General features: G+C 43.6%; 1 protein-coding gene across 7 annotated transcripts in view; it reads right to left on the reverse strand.

The window, feature by feature from the left end:
• LOC138569251 (uncharacterized) overlaps nucleotides 1-22773 on the reverse strand; it is a 557461-nt gene that overhangs the window by 268115 nt on the left and 266573 nt on the right. For 4 of the 7 annotated variants that reach the window (XM_069647113.1, XM_069647095.1, XM_069647080.1 and 1 more), the window contains one exon: nucleotides 9558-9620. The exons of the other annotated variants lie outside the window; for them this stretch is intronic. In XM_069647113.1, the coding sequence (XP_069503214.1) occupies nucleotides 9558-9620 (63 nt within the window). The remainder of the gene's footprint in view (nucleotides 1-9557; nucleotides 9621-22773) is intronic. 7 annotated transcript variants of the gene reach the window in all.

The following is a 22773-nucleotide window of genomic DNA, read 5'->3' on the forward strand; positions in this document are numbered from 1 at the left end:
CACCTGTGCACACCACGCCCATATGCGTTACAGTAAAAGACATGCAGAAATTATTAGGGTTGTGTAATTACTGCAGGGCATGGATTCTAGACTATGCAGCATAGACAAGATCACTTTAACAGGGTCTCAAGGAAGCACAAAAAGGCAACCATAAACTACAATGGACAACAGACATGGTACAAAATGTTAATGATTTGAAGGAGGTGTATTCCACAGGCCCTGTTCTCGCCACACCAAATTACACGCAAGAATTCTATATATTCTCACATTCAAACAGCACACTTATGACTGCCGTGCTAACACAGAAGAGCACAATGGGCCACACGCCATTGGCCAACTACAGCGGTACACTAGATTCAGTTATGCAAGGGCAGTTTGTATGCAAACAAGCTCTCGCTGCAGCAGCCTTCGCCATTGACAAAAGCTCGACAATTGTGATGGGATGCTCAGTGACACTGTACTTGGAGCATTCAGTATTTGCCATCTTGGTAAGATCAAAGTCTACCCTGACAACCCAGAGAGCATCGGCATACAAGATTATTATCCCAAGCCCAAACATACACGTAGTGCGATGCAAAACAGTAAATCTAGCCACATTCCTAACAGAAGTGTGCACAAGCGAGGACTTGCAGCAACATGTCTGTGCCACACATGAAGGTGAAGAGAATGACATCCCCAAGGCCAAGGGCAGCCCACTAGAGGAGGGGAGGTACTTTTATTTGACGGGTCAGCAACAATTGACCAGGACACAGGACAAAGACATACTGGCGCGGCTGTAGTGCACCTCGAAGGGGGCGAACATGAAACATTAGTGATGAAGAGGTTACCCATGCACAATTCTACACAGGCAGTGGAGCTCATGGTGCTCAACGAGCTGCTACAAACATCTCAAGGATGCACGTAACCATTTATTCCGACTCGGCATACGTTACTACAACAGTGAATGCTAGGTTGTCACGATGGAAAAGAAGGTTTCCGCAGAGCAGACGGTTCCCCAGTACAACACGCCACACATTTAGACACACTAATTACCGCACTGGCACAACCTTCTGTGGTAGCGGTCGTTAAGTGCGTTGCCCACACTGGTAAAACCGAAGGAATCTCATTAGGAAATGCTGCAGTGGATGCTGCAGGCTAAATGTCAGCCTACCTTCCTGTCTCAGTAATCTCAGAGTACATCATGACTTCACCATCACATAATACACAACCCACATCATACACAGCAGTGCCCATCATACAACTAATTGAACTGCAGGGAAAAGCGCCAGATGATGTAAAACAACTATGGTCCAAGAGAGGGTGTAAACACTCCCCACTGACCTACTCTGGAGACAAGAATGCACCGGCAAGACAGTGATGCCTGTAGACCTCTTGACGAAATCATTCCACCAGTTACACCACCTATCTCACAGCTTCAAACCGCATATTGCCCCAGACATACAGGAAGATTGGTTCATACCAAACCTTCAGGAGCATCTCACGAGTATGATTATACACTGCACCATCTGCCAAACTTTCAGCACTGGTATGACGGTCTGGACAATACAAGGCACAATGCCTCACCCTATTGGGCTGTTCCGTGAGTTGCACATAGATTATGCAGACATGGGAGAAAGATGCAATGGTTCACGATACCTATTAGTTGTAGTGTGCCCTTTTTCACGTTGGGTTGAAGCTGGACCTTGTGCACATCTGGATGCCAAATGCGCAGCAACATTTTTAGTGTGCATGGTTTTCCCTCGAGGCGGAGTGTGCGATGTACTAACGGCACCCACTTCTTCAATGAACTTTTCAAAGAAATAACGGCACTCCTTGGCATTAAACACTGGATGTGCTCAATTTACCACTCCCCAAGCAAACAGCATTGTTGAACGAATCAACGACCTTCTAAAAAGCAAGCTCTCCAAACTCTGCACAACCTTACAGAAAAACTAGGTGCATTGCTTGCCCCTGTCCCTGTTCAGTTTGCGCACTCAGCCAAGTAAAGACTATCACCTTTCACCACACTAAAAAGTAACCGGCAGGCACATGCACTTACCCATCTCCCCAGTCAAGAGGGCCTCAGATGCTCATAGAGCTGCAGCGGTTCTGGGTGAAGAATTCAAACAGTACTTAACAAACTTGACACGTGCGATATCAAGTTTGTCTCCCGACAGATCGCACCTCCTCGCCTAGACAATACTCAGGGCACCACTGAGCAACTTGCCACAGACAAATTCCTCACTGGTATCCTAAAATAAACAACCAATCTACCTCACAATAACTACCTCAAAGGTAATAGTGTAACTGCATGTCCCAGACAATAAACATGCATTGCTGCTAAAAGCATAAGCACTTTGTAAAAAGAAAAACTCTCTCTCTCTCTCTTTCTCTCTCCCCTCCCCCACTTTTGTTTCCTATACAGGAGTGCCCGAAATGGAACCCTCAACATCAAATGATTCAATATATGTCAAAAAAGTAGAGAGATATACTAATAATTCAAGATGGTTATATTTTTACACTTGTGGGCTACACTTCACTGCTCTTGTTTTTGCCATAATGTTGTTCATGTTAGGGATGTATTGGGGTACTTTATTTATCTGGGCAAGCCATATAAAAGGGTGGCAGGGGGGACATGAACAGAAGTGCACTGCTAAACACAACCAGTAATGCTATTGTACATATGTATAATATTTCTCAGACTAGTAATAACCAGACTAGTAATGCCAGCGTTAGCACGCAAGCAAATACACCTGGCCAAATGAGTGTGTGCATGAGCAAAATGTTCGAAATATTATTTCCCACAGATAACAATCTTTTTTATAGCACAAATATTAGTAATAGCAACAATGTTAGCAGTAGTACATTAACAAGGAGATATAAACGCGTAGGCCCAAATATGATGCGTACCATGGCTGAGGCCAAGATGTCATTGAAGATATCAGACATCCCGAGCACTCGAATAGCTGGTATACTGATATGAGTGCGGTGGGATGACAAACGACCAATGGTAGCTGTTATGCATGCTCATTGATACCGCAGGCATCAGAGGCACCCAATGTTTTAGTACCACAGGAAGTTCTAATTACAGAGGCACAATGCCTGGTTCATCTTGCGCTATGTAGAATACAAGGCACCTTCCAGGCACATAGTGTGCGACTAGACCTTGTGGCTCCAGACACCCTACTGTGCAAAAACAACCCAAAAAACCTCAACTGCCTCCAACAACCATATCTAGTGAATGTACGTAAGCAACAAAGTGGCAGGAGACAATGCAGAGCTGTCTAGCTGAAGTCCTCCTTGGATACAAAGAGGAAGTAGTGGCATTCGTCAGAAGGACATGTGCACAAATATGGAGAGAGCACGTCCCAAAACTGACATGGATTGCTGCGATGGAAAAGTCAGTGAAAGTGCACCGAGAGGAGAGCTACCAGTTATGCTTCCACAGTGAAGGAATTGTCTTTGTCGGCTCCAACGAGCGATGCAACAGGACATTGTTGATACCAGACTTGAAAAGTGGCACAGTGGCAGTGATGGACTTCTACTGGGTCTGTGTCCATCAAGCGTACTTGCACCTCCCACCATCATGGAGGGTCTACTGTTCGCTGGCCATGCTGCCCTCAGCACTACTAGTAGTCCCAGAAGAACACTTGAAAGAGGGGTTGACACCCAAAGTGACCTCCACCGTTCCCCCGGCGTTTGAAGAGCAGAACCCAATGCTGCCACCAGAATTTTGCATCCTACCTGGGAAGAGCCAATATGATAAGATGCGAAGAAAGAAGAGAGCATCAAACTAATCTATCAATAGACTTAACACCACTGTTTGGGGAAATACCTGAAGCATATAGACTCTTCAGCTGTGCTGAAACTTTTATCGCCTCACTATTGGTACTTGCTGTACAGCTAATGCTAATGCTAAGTGGATGCAGATAGTGCGCTGGAAATTGGTCTAGTTGGCAAACGAGCTACAATGCCCTAAGGCTGATGAGGATGCAGAACCGTTACGTCCTGGATATGCTGACGGCAATGGAAGGAGGCGTGTGACAAAGAATTGGCAATTCCTGTTGCACATTCATGCCTCCTGAAGATGCAGAAAATAGACTGTTGTCTCACATAATAGCGGCAGTACACAGCCTGGGAGTGCGAATGAAGAAAGAAGCTGGTATCCATGGAGAAGACTGGGTTGACATTGCCTTTGACCGGGTCCCATCCTGGCTATGAGCTTTAGTGAAGATGCTGGTACCTGTCATTGTGTTCATCCTGGTTCTTTTTTGCACGTGCCTAATGGGACTCTGATGTTGTGCCAAAGCAGTGCCTAATAGCGCAATGATGATGGTTTCAATTGGCATTTCAAAAGTACCTCATAATACAAAAGAGACAGAAATACAGACTGACCATACCATCCCCCAAATGCTCCCTATCTACTATGGAGATGAAGTACATTGCTTATACCACACCATAATTGTCCCACCCCCTAACCCTGAAAATCATAAAGAAGATTGGGTAGATCTAGCTGGGAATGCGGGGTGTATCTACATGACATTAATTCCCGAAGAGTATGCTCGAGCAGAGAAAACCTGCAGGGTTGTATGTAGGGTATGGATGCTAAAGAAGGGAATACTAATAAGAGGCTGCAGTAAAAAGGGAAAATGAATGCAAGTATGCAGAGGAATGAGTTACTGTAGAAGTAACAAAAGGGGGGAATGTTGGGAAGGAAATGAACCTCTCCCACCCCCTAGGCGCTTTAGAGTAAGGTGAATCCCATAACCACATTTGCCATGTACCAGGATGGAAGGGGGCGTCCTAAGAAACCCTGAACAAACACGATATTAAATATAACTGTGTAGATTTAGTATGCACATATAAGCAAGCGCCATTTTTTATAGTTATGGTAGAAACATTCAGTAAGCATAGGCAGGACGAAGAAACCTGAATAAGCCCAAGCGCTGATGGTAGAAAGACCTGAGCTGATAATTCCCATAGAAAATTCCCTTTGTTCTTTAATTGTTGTGACTACTTATTATCACAAGAAATGAACAGAGAAGATGTCTAATCAAGGAAAGATATGAGAACAATCGGTCCGAGCGAATTGCATCTAGTCAATTTGAGAAAAAAAGAGTGGTTCCATTGAAAGAAAGACGCCCAACTCAACATTAGCAAAATAAAAAAAAGTTCTGGTCGTGTGGAGGTGTGCTCGCTAATCTCCTGGAATACTCGTGGATTTTGCCATTTATTTCAGGAAGCTGAGTTAAGAAAGGAGAATCCTGAACTACTCTGCTTCCAGGAAACCTGCTTCACAAACTCCTGTCTGTGATGGTTTTACAGTCTTATTAAATGCTGCCATGAAAAACAGCACTGGCCATCCCTTTTCTGGCCTCTTAACTTTGATTAGAAACAAAGGCAAATGGTCTGTAACCAACAGTGAATCCCAATATTTTCGTCCAAGCTACGATAATTGAAGTAACCACCAACAACAAAATGAAGAAAGAACATCTGTTAATTATGAACACCTATTGGAATCCCGCTATGATATCATTTGCAAAGTTTATCTCATCAGTGATGCAAGTAATAGACGATCACATGCTGGAATTCCAAGATATTTTTGTTGTGGTGTGTGGGGACCTTAATACCTCTTGGGTGGACAATAATGGCCAACTGAAAGACATGGACAAAAATCCAAAAGATGCTATAGAGGCAAATGGTGGTTGCAGGAATGTAATATTAGGAACTTCATAATGCTGAATGGTCAGACAAGGGGTGACATCCTAGCCAGACCCACCTGGCATAGTAATGAGAGGCATAAGACGCTCGATTACATCTGGGTGTCAAACAACTTTTCCTATAAAATCATAAAATTGATAATCAGAAAATTAGAAAAGAGTGATCATGACACCGTCCAGTTGAATTGGGAATCTGATCTACCGTCGGTAAGTGACCGACATACAGGTTCGTTGATGATAAATCAGGGATTAAATTGTCTAAGACAGAATAATACAAATATATCTGATCTAATAACTTCAGTTTCCATTGGCGAATTATTGGGTACCAACTTTATTTAATATGATGCATTATTTATGCAATTTAGAAGCACAAGCAGTGGGTTTAGAGTTGACTACCAAAAGCACTTGCATCCATATAGCAAAATGATTGCTGAAGCAAAGCAAAAATTGGGACATATGATCAAGTTGTTAAAGTGTAGCAACTGTGTGGAGTTTCTTAAGGAGAAGAAATTATTTCGCCAGAATTATTGCAACTGGCTAATCCCACTGATTTGGGAGCAAGAGTGTGCTGAATTCATGCTCAAGCTAATCTGTGCTAGTAAAAGCAGAGACATTTGGGCCATAATAAATAGTGGCTCCTTATCTCAGAAGGCCCATCTGAATATAGGTGTGAGTGCTGATGAATGGACAAAACACTTTACAGAGGTTTTTAAAAATCTGTCTCCCCCTAACGAAAACAATCTCACTGAGAAGTCAGTCTCTTGGGCTTTAGCTCCTACTAAAGATGAGATATCTAAAGCAATAAAAAAACAAAATAATTCTGGTGCAGCAGGCCCTGATGGAAAAATGTGGAATTGCCCTAAAGCCCCCCTTCAACCCATTAAGCTACTCCAGACGAACACTTAAATTCAAGTGAAAAGTAATGCTCAGGGTGAGTTGACAGACAAAATATATACTGAAAGGGGAGTGAAACAAGGCTGCTCCCTAGCGGCATTCATTTTCAAGCTTTACATCGCCGATCTTCAGTCTGTATTATTGGAATGTCACTCCTTTCCACCAAAGATTAATGGTCACCCCATAATTTGGGCGACATATGCAGACGATCTGGTGTTGGTTGATTGCACGCAAATTGGTTAACAGCGACTATTGAATCAATTAAAAGTGTACCTGCAAAAGAACGACCTATAAATAAACACAAAACATTCTAAAATAGTATGCATTGGTTCAAAGCCTAGAAAGAAGAAAACAATCTTCAAATGGTACTCAGCAAATGTGGAATTAGACCGAACAGATTGTATGCGCTATCTGGGTGTAGTCTTCAATAACTCAATAAGAGAACAACAATTGTTTGAAGACCTAAAGGTAAAAATGAATAATCTGAAATTACAGGGTACAAAACTACACTCAGATTTTGTTAAGTTCTCAGCCAAACCGATATTAATGTTTTATCAGCAAAATGTGGTGGCAGCAATTACCTTTGGTAGTGAGGCGGGTCAGTAGTGCAACATGGAGTATATTAGAAGGTACATTTTGTCATCAAGTCCTTCACTTACCAAACAGTTTGTCTATTGCAGCCATTCGCTACGACTTAGGGCTGCAATCCCTCTACTCAAGAGTAGTGTGGAAGTCAGTGAGAAATTTCAATGGACTCATCCTCTGCTCTCTATCAAATAATACATGCAATTAGAGAGAATCCACATCAAGGGCTGCTGTAAAAGTGGTTTGAGTTGAGAAATGCTTATTTGGCCGACGCAGGAACAACATTAAGACTCTCCAAGAAAATCCATATGCCGTAAGGAAGAAATGTCTTTATCACGACCGGATAAATACTGTGGATATAAGTTCAAAGCTTGTTTCCAGTCTTGAATTAGAAGGTGAAGTTTGTGGTATAAATCAAACCCCAAAATACCTGAAGAGGTTTCTATCTAAGTACCATCGTAATCAGTTTCTGCGCCTGCGTTTGAACCTGTTACCAACAAACAAAATGTTATTCCTAAAACATGACGCAAATACTATGAATAATCGTTGTCGATTCTGTGATACTAATGTTGAGCCCTTGAAACATTTAGTCATCAAATGTCTGGCTGTGGTAGCACAAAGGACTATGGGCCTCAACACGAGTTGGGCTGTATACCCGGCTGTAATACCGCCGACTGTAATAGCCCTAGCACCGACCGGTCCGGTGGTATTACCACCGGATCAGGGGTTGGGCCTTAATGGTAAATCCCCATTCCTGATTGGGTCCATTGGATCCAATGGGGAATTTTCGGTGCTAATACTGCGGGTTAATACAGCCGGCTGTAATACAGCCAAAAACAGGGATTTTCTCCTCCCAAAAAAAGCTGGAGGTAAAACATCCGATTTAGCGACAAACTCGTGATAGGCCCAGCCCTTAAATGTGGCGGTAATACCGTTAGCACCACATTTAAGGGCTACAGCCCAACTCATGATGAGGCCCTATGTATTTTGGTAAATTTGTGCCTGCACATGAAAACATGGCAGTCTGGTGGGCTAGGCTACTGTCTGGTCAGAATGTTTTGTTGACCTGTGCAGTGGTTGACTATTTGGACAATGTATTGCAAATAGTTAATTAAGTTACTCTACCTTGATTAGGATGAAATTGAGTGATTGTTGACAAAAATAATTATTTGATAAAATGAAGATAGATTTGTAGCTTAATGTATAGCTACTGATGTACTGTAGATGATCGCAGATGATGATACGTCATAAGAAGTGATTAAGGATTGATTCTGGTTTCAGTAGATGACAGTTAGTGATATGTTTAGCTTATGAATGAATGGGAGAAACTAAATTGATTGATGTTAGGTTGAATTAGGAGGAGTTGTAAAAAAAAGTTTTGTAATAAACTATAATTTACAAATAATAATACAAAAAAATAATAATAATTATCCCAAGAAGGACTGCGCCCTGCAAGGCCACGGGACAGCACCAGGTGCCTCTCTGTGCACATTCGTCACAGCCAGGCCAAAGCAGACCCCAACCCTCACCCAGCTCACCAGGAGTTATGGCACCCACAACTGCCGCAGTGCAATACCCCTGAATTCCGTGTTAGGTTACTTCAGACCACCAACTATAAACCCAGTGGTCATAAAAGCTCTAAAAGAACACAACCATTTCACCTTATTTCATAGATTACACACTTTGTAATGCGAGGTACATGGTGGAATAAATTATAGTCCAAAACGAGGCTGGAAACCTTGGGTGCGGAGGGTGCCATATGAACTGAGTGTAGAATGTGTGGGTCAGCATGAGCTTGAGCCTTCCCCTGTACCAGTGCCCCTGTTTCCCAGGTGCATGCCATAATGATAGAGTAGCATGGTTTTACAATAGTAACTAAAGAGGAACATGACCTTCATTCCCTGGAGAGATGAGCCCAGCTGATCCCACGTGATTGAAGATGGACGGATGGGGCTGGGCCAATTGTAGCCTGGCATCCCCTATGGAGCAGGCTACCTATTTATAGGGTCTCACCCACCAGCCACACATGTGTTTACTGTATCTATGACGTAGTAATGACGATGTGTTGCTTTATAACCTTCTGCTTGTAGCATTTTTCAGCAGAATGTTCTCTTGCAGCAGAGTTCTTTTCTGACCTACCTGTTTTTGTGCGATTAAAAAGTTGTTATCCTTGCAAGAATCTCTTGGCTTTTTTCCTTATCCGGTTGTATTTTTTCTGGCATGAGCGTACAGGGGCGTGCTTTCAGTCTACCTAGGCTTGCACAGGGATACCATTTACTAGTGCTGTTTCATGAGTGGATTTAGCTGATGTACCGGAAAAATAATTACTTTGTGTTTCATTAACTTCATAGGGATATGGATTTCCATCACTTCCCTTACCATACATCCAATCTCCATGGGCTCTTCCTTTTTGTTTTGTGTTCTTGCTAGATGTCCGGTTCTCTGCAAGAAAAACATACAAAACCATTGGTTTAACCGGTTTACCTTCCTCCCGCCTTATTTATTCCCTTATTCTAGTTTCTGATTTTCTTTCTGTTCTCTCTCTTTCCCTGCTATTATTTGATGTATTTATTTATTGTTAATTTGTTTAGTGCCTATACACAGAGAAGTGTTTTAAAGCGCTGGGGGAAGGGGCAGTGGGAAGAAACAACAGTCATTTGGAGCTCTTGACTTTCTGAATGATATAAGCCTGCAACAGAGCACTTACTCATGCAAGTAATACATATAACAGTGGAGATAACTCTTTCATGTCTGACGACAGGCCTTTGTTTTTCAAAGTGCCTTGCACAAATAGGTAAAGGAGGGTGGGGGGCAAGGTAGAACAGACAGGCTACTATACAATGCTAAGTTGCATACAGTTGTATAGTGGCATGATATAAATACAGTGGAGGGGACGATAGGTGATAGGGAAGGGAGGAGGAGTGTTGGAAAGGTAGACTACTGGGAAATACTAAGCTCCACTTGTTAGGCAGTATTAAGGTAAAGGAAAAGGGAAGTAGGGAGGAGGGGAGAGGATGGGATGGAGTGGGGGGGGGGGCTAAAATCAGAAAGGGGACAATACACCAACAATACATGGAGGATAGAAAAAGAGGAGAGTGCTAGCAGAGAGGGTGGGTGGGTTGGGATGGGGAGGGGAAGAGCAGAAACAGGGGTAGGATGCAGATGGCACAGCCAAAATCGGATTTTGGTAGGACAAGATGAAAACACATGCAGCAACTGGGCACAACTAAATTAGTGGGAGTCCAGATGAGATGGAATGAGAGGTGGGACAGTCGAAGGTGGGAGGTAAGAGGGTAGATGGAGTTAGTTGGTGGGGAGCTGACCTTATAGAAATGTTAGATGCTCCATCAATTCAGTGTGACCTGAAGTGCCGCGTTCTCCTCAGCCTCCATGTGCACAGGTGGGGGTTTAGAGGGGACCCACAGACCCGACCAGGCAACGGACAGGGAAACAGACAGAGCCTTAAGATGTGGGCCTTTGGAGAGGGGGCCGCCTAAAGCCTGCCGGTCCCCAATAGGCCAATATGTCCAGCTCCCAGGACAATTGGTCTGAAGGTTTGGTGAAAGAGGTGTCACAAGTTATCCCCGGGCTCACCTGTTTACACTTGGAGTTCTTTTTCTTTGTTGCAGGAGGCTTGTCTTTCTTCTTGGTGCAAGTGTTTCTGAGATGAGGGTACGTGATGCCAGACGCCACCGTATCAGCCAGGGCCGGATTGACAGGCACCGGAGGTAACGTTCAGTCATGAGTTGACAGTATCAGTCCGGGAAGGAATCCTGGAAGGACCAGGAATTAATAACCAGGAAAGAGCAGACTAACAACGTGCAAGAGGCCAGGAAGAGAGAGGAATAGGCGGCAGCAAACAGGTAAAGGGCAGGAAGGAGAGAGGCTGCTTAACAGGTAAGGAATACGAGCAATGATGCGCTGAGCTCAGAGTTTGAGCGTTGAGACGCGCAGCTGAATTTGAGTCTGGCGCCTATCTGCCGTGACGAAAACAGGATCCTGGAAAACTAGACCGCTAATGCGGCTGGAAAGATGTCGGCGCCATGTTGGAAGGAAAAATGGACGCCGCAAAGCGGTACTGTTGTGACCACGATGTCCAGAGGGGGCGAGCCCATCGGGTCATGACAAGAGGAGGACTCCAGGCCTTCTTCTACGGTGCAGCAACACAGCGGCCATCATGGAACTGCCACGAGGACCACCAGGCAGTGGGTATTTGCAAAACATCTCCCTTAGGGACAATTTGCCTTCCGCCACAGTCTGATGAAATGGGCAGTGAAAGGCACAATAAGGCAGCATGGAGGTCGGCGCAATCGGAAAGCGCTGATTCCTACCTCGTGTGTAGTGTGGTGGAAGGGGAGGAACAATGCAGCATCACGTCATCATGGTTTCAGTGGGGAAGAAGAGAAGAAAGGCTGGGTCGGGAGTCAGGTGTTGATGTGGATCCAAGGAGGCCTTTAAACTCCTTGGATCTATTGGTGATGCTCATTCTTTCCCTTGGTTGGATATTATGGTGAGGGGACCCTCTATTTTCCCTTCTCTCTTCAACTCGATGTAACACATGGAAATGTTTATTGGCATCTGCAAAGAATTGGGCAGTTTCAATAGCCAAGGTTGGTTTGGTGAGTTGCAAAACAGCCCTTTGAAAGAAGGGTGGGTACAAGGAATAAATCAGTTGCTCTATGTTCAGAGCTTCCAATACCTCAGGTAAAGTTTTCCTTCCAAACCATAAAGACATTGGGCCTCATTACAGGTCGGGCGGTCCGGAAATAACAGTGGCGGTAAACCCGCCGCCCGATCCCGACTCCTGCAGGCGGGAGGTGATGTTCCCGCCAGGTCTGACCTGGCGGGTTTAACACCGCCCGCCTGCAGACGGACGTGGAAACACCGGCACCATCACTAGATGGTGCCGGTGTTTCCACTTCCCCATCCCCATTGAGTCCTATTGGACTCAATGGGAATGGGGATTTACCGAATTCCGCCTCCAGAATTCCCAGGACACCAGGGTCGTAATGCCCTGGTATTTCTGGGAGTCACGGAGGCAGAATGGTAATACGAGTCCGGCGGTAACCAGGCGGTTTTACCGCCGCACTCGTAATGAGGCCCATTGAGTTCTTAACTTGCGCTCCCAATTCTACTGGTGTTTTCCCGGATTCTGTTTTTTGCTTCTAAAACTCTGTCGATAGAAATTACTGGTCTGTCCCAGTCTTTGCAAGAGACCCTCCTTGATTTCAGTGAAGGTAGCTGTTCCTGGGAGATTCAATAACTGGTTGGAGGTTTGCAATGACCCCTTCAGTAAATGACCTAGATAACAGAGTTTCAACCCCCCCCCCCATCGGATTTGTGTGGCTAATCTCTCAGAATTTAAGAAAAAATGTCTTGGGTCATCTCCCTCTTTGTGTGGTTGAAGAACCCCCTGTGGTATATTAGGTCTTTCTTGGGTAGCAATCAGCCGTTCCAGCCCTGTCTGGAACTGTTCCTCAGCTTGTATTTGGTGTGCCGCCAATTGGGCCAACACGGTTTCTACCGATGCCATGATGTTTTGAGACAAGGTGTTTTGGTTGGGGTTTCATCAGAGTCGAAGAGGGGAAAGAACTCAGAGCCTTCTTTTGTTTCTGGGTTTGATTCAGTCTCAGTTAGGTTGGGTGGATTCACGTAATCTTCCTCCCTTTTAACCCTGACTAACTCTGGAAAAGTGGGAGGCGGAGTAAGAAGAGATAATCCCTTTTAATGGACAAACAAATGTAATGCCCCCATGAATCCTTGTGGTTTTTGAATATTTAAGAGGATTCTGCCACCTTGTTTTAATTGGTAGGTGGCAGGGTAAGAGTGTTGAGAAGAATGTGTGAGTCGTATACTAGATCCTGACACTTGACTGGAATCTGACACTTTTTTATTTTTAATGTTTTTTATTTTATTTAAATTCACACAGGTATATCACATCTATAATCACTTCTAGATGACATTAAGTACACAATAGCAGAGCATCTCCCCTTGTTATCATATATCTTTATTCCATCATAGCATCATATCATCATCGATTTGGTCCATAAGGTATTGTTTATATCTACCCCAAATGTTCCTGGGTTGCATTGCACCATGCATCAGTTCTATATATGTTTCTTCATTATCGTTTGCCCATAACATATCTTATGACCCTTTTAGCTAGTAGTAGCCCAAGGTTAAGTAATTTCCGCTACGTGGGATTCCTCTTCCCTGTGGCCCCAAGTAGTCACATTGTTGGTGATCTTTCAATAGGTTGGTCTGCCATTTCGTCCAGTGCGTCACACACATTTCCCCAATTTTCTCTCAGGCTTGGAGAGGACCAGAACATGTTTAGGGTATCAGCATCTTCGCTCCCACATCTGGGACAGCTAGTGTCTGCTGTAGGGTATATGCGTCGTAACTTAGCTGGTGTGTAATGTGATCTATGTACAATATTGTAATGTATAAACTTAAAACGCGTATTACATGACATATATTTAGTCAGACCGCATATTTGTTCCCAATGTTTGTCAGTAATGGGGTGTCCCAGATCCTATTCCCACTTCCCCCTTGCCCTATGAACAATTGGTGGGCGGGACGTGATTATTAGTTTGTATAGCATCAAGGCCGTTATTTTAGCTGTCCGTGCTGTGAACATATACCCCAACCCTGGTTCTGACTTGAGCGTTATCCACACCTGGGCAATGTCAGATCTCATGCGTATGTAGTGCATTTTCTGTTTTGGCGTGTCCCCCACTTTCTCTTTTATGTTGTCCCATGTTATACATTTCTTATCAGGGTATAAGTCTCCAAATTGGTTGATGTCTCAGGCCCCCCAGTGCGTAGCAAGCTCTGTATCTAATGAGGGGGCTATATGATGTGCACCCCAGATCGGCATGTTTGGATGGTACAACACTTTTGACTCTTGTGTATCAGCGATTTTGGCCCATGCCGTGCATGTTGCAAGCGCTGGATCTGTGGTGTTGTAGCGTTTGGGGCGTGCCACTGCTAGCGTGTGGAAGAGCTCATTCGGTTTCTGAACTAGATCGGTTACCCTTGTGTGGGTAGGGTCTAGAAATGCAGTTGCCCATTGTGCCGCATAGTGGGCCTAGTCGAGTCCGATGCATCTCCCCAAAATCGTGCCAGAATTGAACAGGATAACAGCCGTAAGGAACTCAGAGCACGAGTGTTGAACTGCCAAACCGGCAACTCTTGACTATGCAACAAAGGAATGCACCTAGCAAACGTATCACATTTTCAAGCATATCACAAAACTGCGTTAATGGCAACACAGACAGTGTTTTCATAAATAAAAGCTACCTAAATCCCTCCTGAAGAACCATGCAAAACATAGCATAGTGAAACACGTGTAGAGGGTGTCAGCTCAAATAACCAGAGGGTACTAGCCTAAACAACTAACCACAATATTGAATGTAAACAAAGGAAAATCTTTTTTTCTTCAAAAAGTAACAAATGTGAATGAAAATGAATCTGCATTTTTCAAACATCGGTAAATAATGAAAACAAATGGAATGAATCAAATTGAAAAATTGGGAAGAAAAAAAGCATAAAAAAATGGAATGAAGTAATTCTGTATAATTTTCTTTTTGAATACAATTTTGATTTTGAGCGCAACAAGTGGAGTCTTTGTGGTTCTTCCTTCTTTACATACTGCGCCGCTAGGTAGTACATCTCAAAATCTGGGACTGATGCCCCCCCTGAGAGTATTGGTCGGGGAGCTCCCGCCATCCTAGCCTCGCTTGCCCATTCCATATCAGTGAAATGCATTCGCTCTTAATCTTTGAAAACAATACTCTATCTGGCCATATCGGAACAGTAGTGAACAAGTAAAATAATTTCGGTAGAATTATCATTTTTATGAGAGTGATCTTACTCATCATTGATATTGGTAGAGATTTCCAACGCTCCATTTTAACACCAAGGGCATTTGCAAAGGCTTCGTAGTTCAGAGCGTGAGACAGCTGTGCTGTTCTAGCAACGTATACCCCCGATACTTCATGTGGACCGGGCTCCAAAGGAGACCATGGAGTTCAGTTGGTCAGGTGGTTGCGTCTGTTAGGGGGAAGATTTCAGACTTATTATTATTTAATTTGAGGCCGGATACCTTCCCAAATGCTTGGACTGCTGCTAAAACCCTGCCTAGATTGCGTTTGAGGTTCTTTAGAAACAATAGTATGTCATCGGCAAACAATGTAATTATCTCTACCCTACCCGCTAGTTGTAATCCGAGTTTACTATATCTTGCCCTCATTAGGGCTGTTAATGGTTCAATTACCAATGCAAAGAGCAGAGGGGACAACGGGCAGCCTTGTCGCGTACCTCCCTGTAGCTCCAACACCACTGAGAGAGCGCCGTTGATTTTTATTCTAGCGCAGGGGCGGGTGTACAGGATCCTAACCCACTGAATGAAGTTATCGCCAAACCCATAGTTTCTCAGGACTCCAAATAAAAACAGCCAGTAGACCGTATCAAAGGCCTTTTGCATATCTAATGAAATCGCCACCCCCTATAGTTCTTTCGGAGCCGCTAACAGTACATTCTAGCAGCGCTGAATATTCGCCACTGTGGACCTGCCTGTTACAAAGCCCACTTGATCTTCGTGGACCATATAGGGCATCAACGGCGTCAGTCGCGTCGCCATAATCTTGGCGAAGATCTTAGCATCAGTGTTTATCAACGACAGTGGTCTATACGAGCCGCAGTCCTCTGGGGGTTTCCCTGGCTTAAGCAGCAGTGTAATGACAGCTTCTCTGGTGGTCTATGGGAGTTCACACTTTCCTTGTGCTTCCATCCAGACCGCATGTAATATGGGGGCAAAGAGGCCAGCAAACCCCTTGTAAAATTTGGCTCCTAGGCTGTCCGATCCGGGGCCTTGCCATTAGGCAGTGTCTTGGTGGCCTCCAGTATTGTAGTGATACACGAAATTGCAACCTTGCCAATCAGGGCTTTAGATGACAGCATTAGCCGCTGAAAGCCAATAGTGTATTCAAAGTATGTGCTAAAAATGCTGACAGTAGTCTGTTGTAGCACTTCCATTATGCAGTAGTGAGCTACAAGGAATATGCAGGCCTAGTATGAAATAGGTCAAATTAAGCATTGTTGATAGACAGGCAGGGAGGGCCCCTAGCTATGTAGCTAATAGGTATTTTTGGAGTGTTTGGAACATCATGGCACCTATATAGCGCTTAGATAGCCAGTCTTAAGCGCTATAAACACTAAGCTATGAGTGCATGCCTTTTAGAGCTTGCAGATGGGGTTACTACATCCCTGCTTCCCTTAGAATATTCAGCCTCACTAACGGTAGCCCTGGCTCCAAGCTAATCTTCCTTTTCTCTGGGAAGGTACTGATAAGACATTCCTCAGCCAGCGCAGATGGGAACAAGGGAGGGGGTAGGAGCAAGCAGGGAGCATCTCAGAGAGAGCTGGGTTTTTTCCATGAGCCAGTTGCACAGGGAAAGTTCTGGAACTGTGCGTCATGGTGACTGACAGCAAGAGATTATAAAATATCCATGCACACATGGATCAGGGGGAGATCGCCTGTGGACTTGATTCGTGTACAGTCAGGTGCCCGGAATTGGCTCTCACGGTGTCCTCCAGCCTTGTTTTTCTATGAGCGGGGCTTGTTTTACAGCTAGCTTATGAAAAACCCAGGTCTCCCAGGGCTGATTAAGGGACGTAAGACTGTGTTTCTCTATGTTTCTCTATATTTCTCTATGTTTCTCTATGTTTATCTAAGTTCCATGTTTCACTATATTTTGCATTGCTCTTTGTTTTATGCTTTGTAATATTCTCTAACTTGAATCCCAAATGTATATGAAATTCACTGCTTAGAATAAATATGCTAAAAACTTTGAGGGTGTCATTTGTCACTAGCATGAGATCACTGCTCAGCACAATAGAACCTGTATTTTGGGCTGAATTGGGTATTTTTGCTCTCAAAGGGCTGGCCCCGAGGAAGATTTTGCCCATATCAAGACATTTGGTGGCAGCTTTGGGGATTTGTGAAGAGCAGTGCCATGCTGACATGACAAATGGTGTGAGAGAACACAGTGTAGAGTGGGGAGCAGGCTGTCGCATTTCCTTGATGGTCTCACTGCAGCTCTGAGACTTCAAAAGGCAGCAATGTTGTGTCGGCTTGCCGTGGCCGATAGCTTGTGTGGTTAAGACTCCCTTCAGTAAATCAGTCGTGACTGACTTATTGCATGGGATTGGTGCCAGGGAGTACAAGGCAATAAACGAGCGGGAAATGGCTTTGTTTAAAGCACTCCGATGAATGGTTAAGAAAGATGTATGCTCAATTAGAAAAAGAATTTTATCATGTGGTTTCCCAAGTTTAAAGTTGTAATTTGGAATGCATAATGAGACGGAGTTCTCATCTCTATTCTGTCATGAGGGCAGGGAAAAAAAAAATAATAATTGCAGGGATTTGACATGCAAATTGTGAATAGTGATTTAACCATTGACTCAGCCCCAGTGTGCTAGCGAGTGGGGGCTGTAATGTTCGGAGGCGAAGGTTCGTCTTTTTTGATATATGCTTTTGAAGGGTTGGCATTCCTGAATAATGAGGAAGGGGAATGAGCCATGCTTAGGAGAATGAGTAACATCTGTGCTGAGAGCCTAAAGAGTTTTTTCTTTCTTTTGGCAACTGTAAAATTCCATGTGCTAATGGTGGCAAATTCTGTTTAAAGGAAACACACTAAAATGGTTATATTGCATTTTAGGCTGTGCCATGCTTATATTGGGTGAGAGACTCACTTAAAAGGAAAGTGAGTGAATGTTATTTGGATTTTCGATTTTTGTGTACTGATTTGAAATTGCAGAATCAGTTTGCAATGGTTGGGGGGAAAAACAATTTATATTTTTCTAAATTGCCCCTGGAGTATTTTTGACTGTCCCTATGCTATGCCATGGATTTGTGCTGTTGCCTTATAAGTGATGTATGATTTGGAAATAGTGACCTGTTGACTGTGATACATGGGGAAAAATGTTGTTGACACATTAAACAGCCCACAAGCAATAGAGTGTGGGTTGTTCTTGCAGAAAAAAAAACGTGCAGGGAGCTGCACTAAACATTGGCATTTTTATTTTTAAATGCACTGAACTGAGTGGTTATAGTTTGGCAATGGTACAACAGAATGAAACATCTGTGTGTGATAAGATAGCACAAAGATTTAATGGGTTGCGAGTTCTCTTGAAAGATCGCACATTACAAGAAAAGTGCCGCTTTTGAAAAACAAGAGTCTTGCTGTGTGTGCAGAGCTTGTGCCTTGAAGCTGTCTTGGGCGAGGTGCGTGAAGGCAAACAAAAGCAGAAACAGTACAAGAAAGAGTTAATCTGGATGAATTGTCTGAAACGAGTGAAGCCGCCACAGTATAAGAGTTATAGGCAAAAGAGATAAGCTGCGTGCTCATGGCGCTGCCAGGTGCACACGAAAGATAAACATGCCTGCATTCCTGAGGAAGGGGGAGCAAAAACAGAGAGCTGTTCAAAAAGTAAAGAATTTGCCCAGTAAACTGTGGTACGGAGCAAAGGCTTCATGCAGGATGGCAGACGGGCACATCACATCTGAACATTTACCTATGCATCTGTGAATGGGCCAAGAAAAGACAGCTGCCCATTCCAACAGACATTACTGTGCAAACCGCATTCCCATGTGATGTGATGTGAAGTGAAGTGAAACGCTATTGCTGTGCAAGCTGCATTCCAATGCTCCATGTGATGTGAACTGAAGTAAAGCGCTGTGCACTGGAGAAGAAACCTCTAGGCGCTTTGAGAAGAGAAAATACACATCTGGCAAACTGCAAGCTACATTGCCAGGGGATGGAGTAACTGACAAAGACATTATGGCATTCCAGATGGAAGCAAAACTGACAAAAGTGCTTAGCCGGTTTGCAAGAGACAACATGCAGAGCGGGGCTTTGAAGTACAACATGAACACTGCACATTAGCCATGATCCAGAAGCCACACGGCTTAGTGCAAGAATGAATGATTTGTTGAAGCAACAAAAGAAACTGGCTTAGACTATCGCACTCAAAGGGGTGGTTCAAAAACAGCAAACGCCCTTTGAAAAAATGACAAGTGAAAAAACCAGAGGCTTGAAAAGACACTGCTAAGAAAAGAAAGATAAATAAACAAAGCTGCTTGTACAACTGTAAGCGGTATTGGACTGAAAGACTTTACCTTTGAAAAATGGAGTGATGCCAGCAGGGCAAACTGAATCAAGATCATGAGACACTGGAAGCAAGTTGGCGCCTGGCATTGGTGATCGCTTTGGTGAAAAAGAAAAGCATTGTGCGACCTGGGTACTTACTATATGGCTTTGTAAAAGCACAGATCAGTCTGAGGTACCATTGACCAGCTATGATTGCATTGCACAAATGAGTTTGTGATTAGGCAGTTACACCCTGTATGGTTGAGTGTAAATAAGCCCCCAGAAACATGCAGAAAGGTGATAAATAATTGCAGTAGCAATGACAAAGTGTGTAGTTACCTGATGAGACTTTTTGAAGATGGGGGTGGTATTATGGGAAGGGGTGGATAACGCTGATATTGAACTTTTGATGAAATCCTAACATTTCTGTTTGTATTTTGCCTAGACAAAGCACGACATTTTACAATATCAGGAAGTTAATATGCAGTTTGTGGGTGACACTGATCAAAGAAGGGTCAGACGCATTCTCAGAGAAAGCGAGCCACTGCGACATGCTATTTCAACTTTAACGTGCCCTGCACCGCACTCAATGCTGTAACCTGCGAATAGTGTCCAACAGAGTAATAACTTTTGCTGAACTGGCACGATGCAGACTTGGCTAATTATCAAGTATTTGATGCTACACATTTAAATGACATGTTTTGCCCTTTCTTGTTTAAAGGACTATGGACAATGAATTGTGGACTGTAACATCAGGCACCACAAACAGCTGTGTGACACAGCAATTGAATGCTAACACATTGAAAAATGGTTTTTAAATGCACTGTTGAGATGAATCTGAAAAAACCAAATGGTTTTACTCTTCCAACTGAATGGCTTTAACCAGAGATGTTTTGTTTTTTGAAAAAAAAAAAATATTCTACATTGCACGTAGGCAGGAGAATGATTTATGAACTGTTGGGGCAGCAGAATTATGCAAGCAGGAGTGTAATTAATTTTGAGATAAGATGAGTGCGCACATCAAAGTCACCTGTGCGTAGGTTAAGATTCTTAATTGAAGTAATGCTGCCAAGTGTATGAGCTATAATTTGAAATGGTAATCTTTGAAACACTGGATACATTTACAGCCAGCTTAAGGCAGGTAAATGAAACCATGACTGACTTGATGTTTGATTTTATGACACAGAGTGTGACACGGTTTTTGTTAAACCAACCAGTTTCATGTTTTTGTGGGGACAGCTGTCTCCAGCACACTAATGCAAAGAGTCACCTTTTGATTGTAAACATTTGGAATAATTCTTTGGAAAAGCGCTACAAATGAGTATCCACATGGAATTGCTAGTGTACTGGCCTGGCACATTGTCAGGCATCTTTTGTCACTGAATGGATACCATTTGTTTAATTTGTCTAATGTGATGTTTTTCTGACCAAGAACTGCAGCGAGTGTTCTCGCCAAGATTTTATGAACTATAACTTGACTAAATGAATTTTTTCCATGGTGTGATGAAACAGCCACTGCCGGATAGTAGTATGGTGTTTGTGGCTAAAGTTAATATTGTATATGGTAGATTTCCCACTTGAAGAAGGGTATTCTCCAAGTCACAGAAGGTAGACACTGTGAACCTTAGATTTTCCAGTAGTAAGACAACATGTAAATTGTAGACTGGTAATGCACACCTTCATTATTACAGTGCTACACTTAGACATAGATTTATCATGAGGCAATGTTTCCTTAGTACTACCAAGCTGCTACAAATGGAGTCCATTTCTATGGCCCATCACTAGAGTGCGCGTAGCTAGGGAGCTAGATTCATTAATTGCAGGAGCTTTATATGCTTGTGACATAGAAACTGTGCACTATAAGCTAGCCACTATGGGTTCTGATGCCAGCTCTGCTATAGAACTTCTGGCCTAGTGGGGCCCATTGATATGCCCAGCACTGCTACAAGAATTGACAGCCAATTGAAGATGACAGAATTTTAGACATGAAGACATTTTTGTCTGCCATAGGGCAGGTCAACAAGACTGCTAAATACACACAATGCATTGTATGGCAAACATTGTTAAATCAGCAGGTGTTGGCTTTTTACTGGGTGGGGGCAACCATCCTCCACACACTGGCACGCAGAGCTACAGTTACCAGCATACATATGGATTGAATTGCTTGCTTTTTGATTGCATGAATAACACATGCCATGCTTTGATGTAAATTAGTAGAATTGTTTTTATTTAGACAACCTGGTGCCCATGGGTTCACCTTGTTCACGAAATTAGATGGTTTCTGGTTGGGTTCCACCTACCTGGGGGAAGTGTCTAGTCACACAGCCCATAGTCACGCTTGAATGCCCTGGGATCAGGGGGAGGGTAGGCCCTTAGGGTGAAAGGCTGCCAGGTTTTAGAATTGGTAACCATACATAAATGCAATAGTGCATTGTAGATTAGACTACACTGGATTGCCTTGACATTTTAACTGCATGCTGCTTTTTAACTGACAATCAGTTATACAAAATTGATTTAGGTATTTTTGTGTAGGCCAGGTTTTGGCTAGAGTAAATGTCCATGTTCACTTGGCGTAGGTATTTTTGTGTAGGCCAGGTTTTGGCAAGGGTATATGTCACTGTTCACTTTGTGTACATTTTTGTTTAGGTAGTGTTTTACCTTGCATGCCACGCTAACTAACCGCTATAAGATAGTTTGCTTAAACCTCTTGCAAAGCCCCAAGGTCTTTATCACTGCACTAAATACTATATTGATAGGTATTAGTCAGCATTTTGTCGCACACACGTTGAATAGGGGTGGAATGTAGTGATACACGAAATTGCAACCTTGCCAATCAGGGCTTTAGATGACAGCATTAGCCGCTGAAAGCCAATAGTGTATTCAAAGTATGTGCTAAAAATGCTGACAGTAGTCTGTTGTAGCACTTCCATTATGCAGTAGTGAGCTACAAGGAATATGCAGGCCTAGTATGAAATAGGTCAAATTAAGCATTGTTGATAGACAGGCAGGGAGGGCCCCTAGCTATGTAGCTAATAGGTATTTTTGGAGTGTTTGGAACATCATGGCACCTATATAGCGCTTAGATAGCCAGTCTTAAGCGCTATAAACACTAAGCTATGAGTGCATGCCTTTTAGAGCTTGCAGATGGGGTTACTACATCCCTGCTTCCCTTAGAATATTCAGCCTCACTAACGGTAGCCCTGGCTCCAAGCTAATCTTCCTTTTCTCTGGGAAGGTACTGATAAGACATTCCTCAGCCAGCGCAGATGGGAACAAGGGAGGGGGTAGGAGCGAGCAGGGAGCATCTCAGAGAGAGCTGGGTTTTTTCCATGAGCCAGTTGCACAGGGAAAGTTCTGGAACTGTGCGTCATGGTGACTGACAGCAAGAGATTATAAAATATCCATGCACACATGGATCAGGGGGAGATCGCCTGTGGACT

This window comes from Ambystoma mexicanum, chromosome 1p, assembly GCF_040938575.1.
Source record: "Ambystoma mexicanum isolate Mex_15411 chromosome 1p, UKY_AmexF1_1, whole genome shotgun sequence".
NCBI lineage: Eukaryota > Metazoa > Chordata > Amphibia > Caudata > Ambystomatidae > Ambystoma > Ambystoma mexicanum.